The sequence below is a fragment of the Seriola aureovittata genome, chromosome 2 (assembly GCF_021018895.1).
Source record: "Seriola aureovittata isolate HTS-2021-v1 ecotype China chromosome 2, ASM2101889v1, whole genome shotgun sequence".
NCBI lineage: Eukaryota > Metazoa > Chordata > Actinopteri > Carangiformes > Carangidae > Seriola > Seriola aureovittata.
The window spans coordinates 19,005,039-19,018,664 of record NC_079365.1 but is presented as its reverse complement, the minus strand read 5'-3'; the positions used below and the strand labels follow the sequence as shown (position 1 = coordinate 19,018,664).

The 13,626-nt window shown below is 39.6% G+C and overlaps 1 protein-coding gene across 5 annotated transcripts in view; it reads right to left on the bottom strand.

Moving 5' to 3' along the window:
* The window catches only part of kcnab2a (potassium voltage-gated channel subfamily A regulatory beta subunit 2a), an 87,221-nt gene that overhangs the window by 19,537 nt on the left and 54,058 nt on the right, over positions 1 to 13,626 (bottom strand). The window contains exon 1 of one of the 5 annotated variants that reach the window (XM_056363706.1): positions 12,066 to 13,082. The exons of the other annotated variants lie outside the window; for them this stretch is intronic. Within the exon in view, the coding sequence (XP_056219681.1) occupies positions 12,066 to 12,277 (212 nt within the window). The 5' untranslated portion in view covers positions 12,278 to 13,082. Of the gene's footprint in view, positions 1 to 12,065; positions 13,083 to 13,626 lie in introns of those variants that run through there. 5 annotated transcript variants of the gene reach the window in all.

Here is a 13,626-nt window from a genome sequence, read left to right as displayed (position 1 = left end):
CAGGAAATGGGACTTAAACAGGCCCACCATGACATCCACTGAAATTTCTCACAGCACACCAGGATCCCTCAGCCGCCATCTGAGTAAAATCCCCTACAGCTACACGGAAGCTTGACTACTCACAACAACTTGCTCCTAAAGCTGGCATCTCTGAGCCTATCAGAGTCCAGACAGACCCCTCTGCTGACAATCACAGCTTTGGTTAGGTCTTTGATCCTTTTGTACTAGCTATTAAAGGTTTCTGACACGTCTATGGCTCCTGGTTAAAAGGCAACATCAGAACAGATTTGTTATAATCACTGAAATGATTCATCTTTTCTTTAATTTTCAGTGTATCTTCAGATCAATGAAAACCTCCAGACCATAATAGTTCTATTTCTTCAGGTATCTCTGATCTCAGAAATGATTAGACAGAGAATGAAGCGTGCTACGTCTGGTCACCCTCCTTCAGGAGATGTGCTGGCAGTGTAAAAAGATAAAAGAAATGTGGCATCAGAGATGATGTAACATGAGCAGGAGTCAAAGTGAGCGTGTAGGAGGATATCTAATATATTTTTATAAGACTGCCTGTATAGAAATACAGTGGAAATGAAAAGGAATAAAAAGGAAGACAGGGGATAGGTGTGTTGCTTGTGTGTGTGTGTGTGTGTGTGTGTGTGTGTGTGTGTGTGTGTGTGTGTGTGTGTGTGTGGTGTGTGTGTGTGTGTGTGTGCAGATGCATGTTACATGACTGTTCTTGTGACTGCATGTGTAAGTGGTACTCTATGTGTGTGTATGTATATGTGTGCGTGTGTGCGGGGGTGTTTTGTGAAGCCATGATAAGACTGCTGAATTGCTGGAATGACTAACAAAACACTTCTTTCAATGTGATCTGAACACAAAGTCCAAAAACACTGACTAAACTGTTTTAAATATATATGGAAATCTCAACAGAATCATATCCCCTCTAAGTAGGCTAAGCAGCATACATTTGTGTTGTAGTGGGGAAAAAAAAATCTCATCAAATGCTTTAAGTTTCTTTTTGATGTCTCTCCATATAGTTAAAAGAGTTAATCCAGTTAAATGTTCAATAAATCATCAAACATCATTAGTTACGCTCTTACTCCACTGAACCACCATGGATGCTCGGAGTGTCTCTCCATTCATTTAGATTGTGTGACAGCATATCACAGCAGAAATCAACCAAGTTTGGATCCATCTGAAGTTTCATCAGATTGAGTGATATTGGGAAATAATGAAATCATATCCACTTTGTATATTTTGAAAGTAAAGCATTTGTGTCCAACTTATTCTCTACAAACAGCCTCATTAAAAAGATCTGATATGGTCAGTGAGGTCTATAATCGTGTTACAGTTTGAATCCAAGAGCCTGATGATGTCATGTATAGGAACCTACTGACTTATAAGCAGACACAGTGTCCCTCACAGTCATGAGGGAGAAGAGAGAATGATAAGAGAATCTAATGGGACTACGTGCCCTTGTGTTGCACCGCGGGGACAAGGTTAGCACAAGTCCCCTCTGGCAAACCACTGGAGCTGATCTACAATTAACAGCCCCTTAATTGCATGAGTAAAATACCCCCCAGGGGGCAGCTGCTCGGGATCATAAACAGAGATAACGAAACCAAAAGCAGATTACTGACCAAAATTGTTAGTGGAGTTAGTTTGTGTGTTTTTAATGGTGGACTTGTCAAATGGTAGTGCCAAATATTTTCTTCACTCACTCACAAATTGTGCTTGACTGCATTGTCTTTTAAATGAGCTGCAAACACTGTAGGGTTCATCTCTAAATCACAGTTGAGCTACTGTACATTCAGCTTAGAGTGTGTTTCAAGCCTTTCTCTGTTCCAGATTTAAATACCTAATGTGATTAAACAAATTCATTTTGCTAAATGTGTTAATACACGGTGCACAAGCATGTAGTGCATGACTGACATGCATAGTTAACCTGTCTAATTAGATAAACTAGGAGCAACTGTTTAAAAAAAAAAAAAAAAAAAAAACAAGCCTCTAGAGTTGTACCATTTTCATCAGCTTGTGTAATCACAAAGTGAAGCTTACTGTGTGAGTGTTGCATAAGAATGTTTTAACGATGAAGACTGCACATCTAGTACCAGTGTATTTAAGCACTTCCCCAAACCTAAAAATAAGTAACAAGGGTATCAGAATACACAGCTCTGCCCTTGCCATTGTTTTCATTGTAAGGATGTCTCTTTGTCAGCACATTGTTGTATTCAATATTTTACTAGACTGGCCTTGAATACTGCATTGTGTGTTGCTTCAATGACCCTCTGCCAGGCCCTGTAAGTACACAGGGGTCAGATTCCCGCTGAGCCTCAGCAGACATGAACCACAACAGTAAAGTCATCTCTCTCACACCCTCCTCAATAATAAAGGAGACAGGTACAGTACAGGACTGCAACACCACTGCAGCAGCAGGGACAAAGCCAGATGGGATCCAGTGAACAGGACACATAGTGACCATAGTACTTGTCCAGAATGCTTGTTTGCTTTGAAATACTAGGTAACCTTTCACTGTAGTTTCTGTCCACATCACCCTTCTGATCCAATCAGCACACAGCCTAAGGGAACAGGGCAAGGCATTTCATTTTGGTTTGTTGGTTTATTTGATTACAGGTGGCTTGGATATCTGTTTGGGGCTTGTTTACACACAGATTGGATTACACTTTATTTCTTGACACAATGAATTCTGAATGTCCAATCATTCAGCTGTGCTGCTGTCTGTGGAGCTGTAATATGTTTTCTTTCTATCAAGGTCAGCATAACAAAGGGAATACCAGAGGTCACCTAAGAGTCTATTTCAGTCATTTATTATTGATCAATGGATTACTGATTATTGAATTATTGTCTCTCAAGGAAAGAAAAAGATATGTAATAATGGGCATTAACACAATCATAGAAGGTATGCAAAGATAAAAATGAATATGTTAATGGTACATAACATTAACTTAAACAGTCCTCAGCTACTGCTATGCCTATTGATAGCTGAGTCATTGTATTCTCTGTTAATGCTATTTAAGTACTGCTAACTGCATGAATCATAATGTTAGAATGGCAAAATAGTGGGAAGTAATATTCTGAACATCGAAATACAATTTAATTATCACACAAAAACAACCAAACATACAAGGACAGAAAGGACAAGTAGATAGCAAGCATTAATAGATACCCATCTTTGACACATGGCACCACTAACCCACACTGCACACTGGGGAACTGAAGTATCTACACTGAATAACCAACATAAAACCAGCTGGTTTCTCTTGTAGTTGACAAATGTCAAAAACAAACTGTGTATTTAGTTCCTGTAAACACTCTGATGTATGAACTAAGCTTTTAGATAAGGTGAGAGCTGCTTAAAAATATTTTTACACAATATCTAACCCCTGTAACTTCCCAATAACAAATAAAGAATAAGTGTAACTGTACGTCTTCAATTTCCTATGAATGACAACCTCCTCTCCTGGGTCAATCAATTGCCCCTTAATTACCTCTAAACAAATACTGTGGTGACCCCTTTAGACCAATCAATACAATTTTAACTAGAATTACCGCCTCATCGTTGCATGCCTCTGCCAAACAGTCAGTTTGCCGTTTACATCCATGTCTGTCAGAGACTCCTAAAATTTGGGTAATGAAGACTTTGAAGGAACTCAGTAAAAGGTATGTTTTGTGATTAGATTTGTAATTATAGTATGAATTCTTGATTTATGGTGAAAAATGTGTTTTGTGAGGTCACAGTGACCTTGACCTTTGACCACCAAATTCCTATCGGTCCATCCTTGAGTCCAGATGAACCTCTGAAGAAATCCCCTTAAGGAATTCCTGAGATATCGCATTCAGGAGAATGGGACAGACGGAGGGACAGCTCATGTATCTAGAGTATGATGGCAAGTCCTGATATGAATGGATTTTTATCCATTATTATGCCTCATGTCTTCAAAATCTAATTCACGATAAACTTGGTCTCTTGTCTCATAATATGTATCCAAGATCACACCCTATGTCTCAGCAAAAACCACAGTTTTCAACAGATTCCCAGGATGGGAGTTAGTGATGCGTTCAGTCTACTGCTGCACCATTTAAGTCATCATTATACAGGGCATCACCTAAATGCTGATCATGTCAAATCAGCTTTAACTGTGTGTTTTAAAACTATGGTTGAGGATTTAGATGAGTTGGTCCTAAGCAGTTCTTCAATTCTCTAATTATCATTTCAACAACAGAAAATTCATAAACTGGTTTAGTATAAGCACATACAGTGAAGGACTAGAGGCATGGAGTGGGAGGACTGAGTGGGAGAAAGGGCTTAAAGTCACGGTAAAGTCAGCGGACAGGACAGGGTGATGAATGAGCAAACAAGGTCACAGAGCTGTAAAGAGAAACGTGTTGAGAGATATGTTCACTGAGCTGAACTATTAATACTGCCTCACCCGTGGCTTCAACTTGGGAAAAACGCACACGCCGAATTCCACTAACTCGTGTTGGCTGAAGGTGGTTTCCTCCTCCATTCAAGTTTATGTAACATCCATTTCACTAAAAAGGAGTGGAGGGAGGGAGGGATGGAGCGACAGAGCAGAATTTAAGACACTGGATTAAAATTGTCCTGACTAGGCAATAAGAAAAAAAGAACAGGGTGAACCACTTTGTCCTGAAAAGCTGCTTACACACACATAAACAGCGATTAAAGGAACATTTCACCCCGGACTAAATTTTCATTATTATCTGCTTCTCTGTATCATTTGAAACTGTACAGGTATACAGCATATGATCCCTATTTATCTAATAACCTCCTATTTACCTTAGTATTCACCTCATTGGTTGAAACATGAATGGTTGTGCTCTTTGTTGTGCACATCCTCCAGCGTTCCACCATGAGCCTCTATTCACTTGCTGCCAGCCGGACGACCTTTTTTCAGTAGATCAAAAACAAAAAGACTCGATTCTTGTTTTAAATAAAGCACGAGCTGGAATCGCGGGGGCTGAGTTGAAACCGGAGGTGAGTGGATATAGACTTTTTTTTGGGAGTTAAAGTGTTGCTTTAAAGGAAGACTTTTACATTTTGGAAATAAACTAATTTGATGTCATGCAGACAGCCAGATGAGAGGGTCGATAAAGAGGTATGAAGTGAGAGCCAGGAACTGATTTGCTTACCTCAACATAATGACTGCAAGAGAGGGAAAAACAGCCAGCCTAGTTATGTCCAAACTAGACAAGAAATAAGTACCAGTACCTCAAAAGCTCACTAATTAATACATTGTATCCCATTTATCTAATCCATACACAAACAAAAATATAAAAAAGGAAAGTCTCTGTAGCTGCTGGAGCTAGCGTTATACTTAACGCACATATGTGAGAGTGGCAACATGACTACACCCTTACAGAGGATCCACTAAATTGTAATTGTCAGAGCTTGGGGTATGCAAGTCTTCATACAAATCAGGCAGTTATTTTTTGAGTGTCAGCCATGATTTTCTGTTAGTGTGGTAAAGTTAAAATGACAGAAATAAGTATGTTCTCACAGGCAACACAAAAGGCTGGTTTGTGTCCAAACAGAAGCACCACACATAGCTTAAGACTGTTACAGTGAGCTCAGACTAACTGCAATATACGGAAAATATGAACTTAACTGGTCAAAAATGCCATGTGATTCATTTCAAGCTACATATTTCATCAGTCCCACAGTTTTTATTCACGTCTTGAGGATGTTTTTTTCTGTACCTTCTGTACAAAAATCAATTTCCTCTCATGGAAACTTTTAAATGAACACACGCTCAGTTATACACTGTATACTGGTGTTAGCTTGCAGCATCGTATCTGACAGCAGCTTGAGAACACAATGTCAAATGTTATTTCATTTTGCGTATAGAAACAACTTCATACATACAGCTGCCAGAAACAGAGTTATTGGCATTGATGGCAAAATGGCAGTTTTGATTTACACATAAACAGATTGTTGGCTCAGAGGGATTTCCTTAGGCTGAATTTGTTTTTCTTCTTACTCAGGCGTTTTCAGGGGCTCTTGTCTGGGGATAAATCTGCCAGTGCCCTAAGCAACGGAAAATCTTCTGCTATATGTTGGAGAGGAGCGAGGGGGAGACTTACTAACACCTGTGAGGGATTCCAAGTCTCTGCAATGTTTTTTTTTTTTTTATACTGTATCCTTGCGCTCTAATATTCTGACACCTTTTTAAACTGAGTACTGTAGCCTAAGGAAACTGAATGTATTTCATGATCCTAAATTTGATGGAAAAATTGACGTACATGTCTGTAAAGGTACAAACTATCTGAACTTAATGCATTGGAAGAAGGTTGCAAACAGAATTACAAATAGAACTGCAACAATTAATTAATCAATCTAGAAAATTAATCTGCAACAATTTTGAAAATAAAATAGTTTGCTGAAATTCTCAGGTTCCAGCTTCTTAGACTTGAATATTCTCTTGTTTTCTTAGTCTTCTGTGATTATAAACTGAATATCTCAAAAATATCGATTAATTTTCACTATTTTCTTATAACAAATAAGCAAAACACGGTTAAATCAAGGCCCAAACTGTACTAACAAGTCTTTAAGAGGATATCTTGCAGAAAAAAAAGAGCTTGCATTGGACACTGTAAAAAAGAAAAGAAAATTGGTCCATCTGCCTAATTTAAAAAAAATGAAGAAGTTAAATATTCAAAATACACATGACTAAGCATGATCCTGTGGGGTAGATGGGATTTTTGCCTGCTGGCCTGTGCCATAGTACTTTCTGAAGTAAGTTAAAGCCTCACTTCTATTTGTTTTACATCACTGACTTAGACATTACGTAACATTCAGTCCAAATGCTTCTCATGCAGAAAGAAAATCTGAAGCTAAATTTCACTGGCGAAACAAGTCTGTGGATTCAGCGCTCATTTATAAATCCAAACACCTCTCCCTGCTGTGTGAAGAATAACAGTCTAGTGTGGCTGTTCTCAATAATCTTGTCGAGCATTCATGCACACAAACCTTGGAATAAATCTGTATTTTAGCAATGCTACACTAAGCCCAACAATCATGTGTAACCCCTAAGGAAAATAAAATGCAACGCAAACGAAAGTCAAAATGAAATTCCTACTACAACATAGGACTCGGCTCTTCTTGGCAGTGTACGGTAGAATTAATAAATCTAGGCCATTTCTAGAGCGTTTAAGAAAATAACATGCAGAGTGAAATGAGTGGTGCTAAGACACACGCACACAAACACAGGCCTCTAATTAAACTCTATCAGTGAGGCAAAGAAAGAACAGCTGTCTTCATTTTCTCCTTCAACATAACACAAGTGTCTCTCTCACATGCAGACACGCTTATAGACACATAGGCAAAATGATACACAACAAACCCCCCCTCCCTCCCCATCTGACTCGCTCTCTTATACACCAACACAGACAAAACCTTAGTGCATACAGTGAAACACAAGCCTCCATCAATAAATGAACCATCCCACCGTTTGGCAATTTCTCTCCACATGCCCAGAGCAAACAGATGGCGAATGTTCTGTGCACATTTAAGATGGTACCTAAAGTGGCTACTGTGGCCTGAAATCTGTGCTGTGGATGAGTGTTAGTTAGTATTTACATCAGAGTGGCCAAAATGTACTGCTGTATGTGTGTTCTGTTCAACTACCGTGGTCTATTTATGATTCATATTTCAAGGGGGAGTGCAGGCTGTGGAAAGCTGGCTCCCTGATGAAGAGAGCCCTCAGAACGCAGGAGAACGTCCCAGCATGCACCCACACTCACGACGCCCCAAATCTCACACCCACGGTTTTTGTCACCCAAGACTGGGCGATGCACGCTTTTTGCGTTTGTGTAAAAGAATATCGATGTTCAGTTTCATCTTTCTTAAACATTCCCTAGCAAGGAAACACATATTCCCATAGTTCAGCATCACCAATTCACTGTTCATTCTGCAATCACAGCTAATAACAATAGGCAAACACTAAACTTGCATACTGATAATTAATGTGTAAATGTTGCACGTTTCATTTGTACATCTTTAACACTCTCCTCACATTTCTCTCTTTGTTATTTCTGCCATCTGTTACACCAACTAACTTCAAGGTGCACTAAACAAAGACAACTCAGGGGGATGGGCTTTTTTTTTTTTTTGTGTGTAGCGTCTTATCTCAGTCATTGATAATGATACATCGCAACCTCACACAACACTGTGGTGGGATTTAAATGCCATCCTCTTACACAACACTGCCGGTAGCAATATACTGGGGCTGTGACTCATTGTCAACTTTACAACCGAAAGTGGACCTCCAGAGATGTGAGGAATCCTACTGACAGTCTGGGCTAGGGCGAGTTACTTGTAGATTTACACTGGGGGAGGAGGTGAGTCAGCTCTGATTTACACGTACACTGCAGTAAATGATACTGAGTGCAAAACAGCAGAATTGTTTTGTAGCTGATAATGAAGTGTGGCAAAGAACAATAGCTTGCTTTGACCAAACAAAACAAAACAAAAATAAAATAAATAATAATAATAATAATAATAACAATAATAATAACAAAAAAACTCCTACAAATGTTATCCACAGTAGTTTATGGTGAGCTCTTAAATTTCATCTGCATAAAGCACAGAAATGGTAGTGCAACTGAAAAGTAGTATGTATTCAAACTAATTCAACCCGGCATTAGTTTGCAGCAGTTTATTTGCTACGCTGAAGCAAAGTAAATGTGAATCATTCCCTAAAGACCCTCCCTGGGTTTAGTTGATTGAGAGAGGAGCAGATACCGGACTGTGAAAGGGAAGGGGTCTTATGGGATTGACTCTCCACCTGCACAGTCTCCCCAATCTCACAGATATTCTTCCGTTCCCTCAGCAAGACTACTTTACATAATCATAAGCCATTTTGTGTGCATCATTAATTCAGTCCTGACTGAAGCCATTTAATCATTCCTTAGAGGAGGTGCGGGCTCTCACAGCTGAGCTTGATGATTTTAACCAGTCATGCCACGCAGACCCAGTGTCACATTACAGAACGGCTCAGTCTGCGGCGAGGCTGCCCACTAAAGCTGCCGCAATCCCTCTGCACCTTGAAAAGACAGTCACTTTGATGGTTTCCTTGGCCTTGTGGGAGAGGTCACTTTGAACCTAACATGCATCCTTGCTCACAGATGTAGACTGACAGTCTTGATTCAATATCAAGGCTGCCATTCAAGGAAAACAGAGAGGACTGAATGCAAATGAGGCTGATCTGAATTTCACACTGCCATTCTGCAGTGTGGATAATCATGGAAAGTTTTGTTGAGTGGATAAGGCAGCTTTAACTGTATTCTTTTGGGGCACAGTTATAAAACCACTAACTTCGTCAGTTGTCAAAAGGGCAAAATGAAAATTTCAAACTGAATGTAACAGAGAAAAAAGAAATCTTGCGCTCAAGGATTAGAAGAGAATTACGTGGCAATGTTAAAGGGCTTGCAAGATTCAACTCAAAGAGACACATTTGAAACACAGTGACAGGAACACATACCACTCCAGCCTACTGTACTTTCTCTTGGGCATAGTGCGTACACCAGCATTAACCTCAGCACTCTCCCTTTTTGCCTTTCACTCCTCCTTCCTTCCCTTTCATTCCTTTTCTTAAAAACCACAAACACTATGTTGTACCCTCAGTGCATCAATCTCTGAGCCTCGTGCTGCATTAAGAGCTGGAATACCTTCAGTTTGCATCAGATACAAGCCTGGTTCACAAACACAGAGCCCGTTATGTACTTTGGACCACACAGCAGAAGTGAAGAGCACAAACAGCCGCTGGCCCCCGAGCTGAAAATGATTTTACTCATTCAATATCATTAGCCTCAATAATGACAGTGTGCCAACATGGCAAGCCTGCCGCTAGCAAATCAGATGCAGGGGATTGTTGTGTGCTTTCAGACAAGAGCACAGAGGAAGGGTAATGTGTTTCCTCAGATTGACCCCAGTGTTGATTTCTCAGTCAACAATCAAATGCCATTAATATGCACAATGGAAAAAGAAAAATTCTTCCTTAAAAGGCACAATGTCACCTTGCACTTTTTATTCTTTAGGTTTGGGGCTTTAAAAAATAAACGGTTGATTTCAAAATTTACAGTTAAAATCAAATAATTTACCACTTGCGTGACAACCCTTATAGATCATAGTACAAACACCCAATGAAATATTTTGTCCCGATTATAATTTTTAAGAGTAAAATTAAACAGTTTAAGAACAGCTTATATAAGCTTTTGTTTAAGCCTGTATATTGTGATATCTTGGATGCGGTTTTGATACCGCTGAAGAAACAAATACGTGTGTGTGTTCAATTGTATTCATTTTATATCACAATGACTGGCAACACCTTTAGCAAAAAGACAGTACGCCTTGGTAACACTGCTACTCAAACCAAGGTGAGAAACATCGATGAATGTTATAATATTAATCGATATTTTCATATGACACAAGATTAAGTTGCTGGTCAGAATATTAATAATATGAATGACAACGAACTCTAAACATTTATATAGTAATGGTTGCAGCTGTGCCAGAATCTACTACATGAATTTTGGTGATAGCTTGTCCTTTTCAATTGAAATTCATGCCAAACAAATAGTCTTTAGTGAGAAGTTGAGTTGACAGGTGGGAAATACACACACTGTAGGTTATTATTGCAAAATAATTCTAAACCTGACAGGTTGAATAAAGTCACAGATGCAAAGCAGATACATTGCATTAATGGCCAGCTTGTCGCAGATCATAATGTCACTACCTTACCACGCTGGAAAATAATGTGCATTCATTTCCTCACTGACACTGACTTCACAATTTGTTGTCCTCCAATTCTGTTCAATTTGCCATCCACTCCCCCCTAGGCTCAGCACCTCAATATGTTTTAAAGATATTCCACTTCATAATCTTCTTCTGCTCCTTTTCCAGCCCTTGTATAAAAGCCTGAATAATTTGAATAATTCACCACACGATTAGAGACACGGCATTTGCATTTTGTTACAAATGCTTTTCTGCACGTGAACCTCTGCTTAAATGTTAAATATGGCGTATGGTAGATAAAACACGGCCATTACTTTTCATGTCCCTTAGGGTTTCTACACACAAACAAGCAATATAATTTCCCTTAAATAAAATGCAAAACTGAAGAGGTGGGATACAAATTCAATACAGCATCACATCAACATACAATGTTGTGGGCAAAAACTATCTTTATGCAAAGTGTCTGTTCGTTTTTCTGTCCATTTAGAGAGGCTATTCAAAACGAAAAAATTATTAATAGTGACAACTGACTTATGTAGCTTTTCATTCAATGACTGGAAATACAGCTAATCTGAATTTTTCTGCTATATATTCAAAAAAAGAACCGCAGTGATAATTATCAGTATAAACCCACACTGTAAAGAAAATCAAGACTAAGACCAGTGAAAGGTGGACAAACAGAAATGAGGTTTTATGAGAACAATATTCTCTCACTCAGATGACTAATCTGGGAAAATACTAATTAGTTCCCCCTTTAAATCTGAACAAATGCGGCTCACTGTATTTTTACAGCTTATTCATGTCATTCCTGCACACAACAGATTAGACATCAACTGCCACTAACTAAATGTCAACCACTTAAATACAAAGATCAGATGAAATTACAAACAGCAAAGCTCTACTTCCAAGATCTAGCCGTTTTTTTAGACCCCACTTGATAAACAAATTCAAATTTGGGGAGGTGTATTAATTAGTTACTGTCGTGATGAAGCATTTCTGTCAACTGTCATCAATCTCAAACTGGTGGGGTTTGAAACTTTTGACAGGAAGGCGTAAGGAAGATAAACTGACTTAGACTAACTATTGTATGTCAAAGTGGAAAAACAGGCCGTCTTCTCTGTGATTTATTGTACCATGAGCCAAAGCATTTGATGGTCATCTGTTAACATATATTATAACAGAAGGAGGCAAACCCTCTGGTTTAAGATTCCTTTAAATTCGTAGTATCAGACCAAAAGTTTTAGGGCCAAATATATAGCCACCAGTTAACAGTTTTTACATGCCCTACCTATATTTCATGCCAGTCTTCATGCTTTGCTCGCTGGAGGAAGGAACACTCTGAACAGAGAGTTGTCCAAGACTGCGAGCCACCATTGCCACTGCTCTGAACTTGCTGCGGGTGCCTGTGTTGGGGCTATTGGCGTTCTGTCGGTTTAGCCGGTCCTCCGTATTGCGGCTCACCCCTCCGCGATGGTCCGTGCACACTAATGACACCTGCATCCTGGATTTTGACCGTCTGTCCCAACGGCAGATAGTCCCAAAGGTGGAAAGCCTGAGGATCCACTGAAGAGAGTGAGACTGTTCAGTCTGTAGGACGCAATTACTCCGAATCTAGCCTCAAAAATTGTGTCTCTGGTAGAAATCACTGTCTCTAAAGTCTAAAGTGACGGACCAACTCACAATGTTCAATAAAAAAACAGGAGGACAGTATTTAAACACAGGAGGACCGCTGATCAGGTGAAAACAAAATCCTCTCTCAGGAAGTCCAAATCCAAGCACAACATTAGAGCATTTCTGCCTCAGCTAGTGTGACAAACAAATCTGCAATCACTGCAGACTTCAGACACATAAAACGCAGTTCCAGTACAATGCAGAAAATGAAAAAAGAATCAAAATCTTCTACAAACCAGAGTCCAAAAAAAGCAGGGCTTGTACGGATTTCCCTCTGCAAGTTTTTCCTTGATTCATCCGGGTGTTCTCCTCTCGCTTTATCTATTAATCAGAGGCTCATCAGAGGCTGACAGGCAGATTTAGAGTCTTGCAATTTCCTTTTAATGCTGAGCTCAGTGCCAGAGATAACACCTCTTGCTTCCAAGCTTTAAGAGTGGAAATGCATAAGATCCACACAAAGAGATGGAGAGAATAAAACACAGCAGACAGTTGCAGGAGGTTTTCATCTCCCTCTCTGAGCCCACCTTGACAGTTGCGCTGCTGCTGAATATTCTACTGAATACTACTGCATGTTAGCAAAAGGGCAACCTCATATTCACGTCCCAGCTCTGACCGTTGCCTGTATTAAACTTACATCTGTATGCCTTGTGCTCAGCATAAAGCGGCACGGTGCACACAGGCAAGAGATGGGAGGAGAGAGAGAGAGAGAGAGAGAGAGAGAGAGAGAGAGAGAGAGAAAGAGAGGGAGGGAATGTGGTGGGAGGGATATGAAGAGAAGCTATGAGGAGGAATATTCAGAGAGCTACAGCTGCGTGAGAGAGCAAGGCATTGAAATGTGTTGTGTTTAAAGCAGCTCTCTTAAGAAAAAAAGTAGTGCATTTTTTTGTGCTCCTCTTTGTCCGTCTGTTACCCTGCAGTGTGGTTTAATATAGTTTATTCTGTCAGGAGAAAAGGGGGAAGCTGAATGCTCACTGGTCAGGACTTTGCAATAGCCTATGGCCCCAGAGAAGGGGACTCTCACGTGGGTCTGCTCAACTGCCCATGAAATATTCATTATGTAACTTTATCTGTGACAATATATGTCAAAGGCAGACACACAGACATAACTGAGATGCTGTCTTTTTGTTAATATGCCCTTGTTTTTAAAATAAATTATTGAAAGTGATGAAAAGAAATAA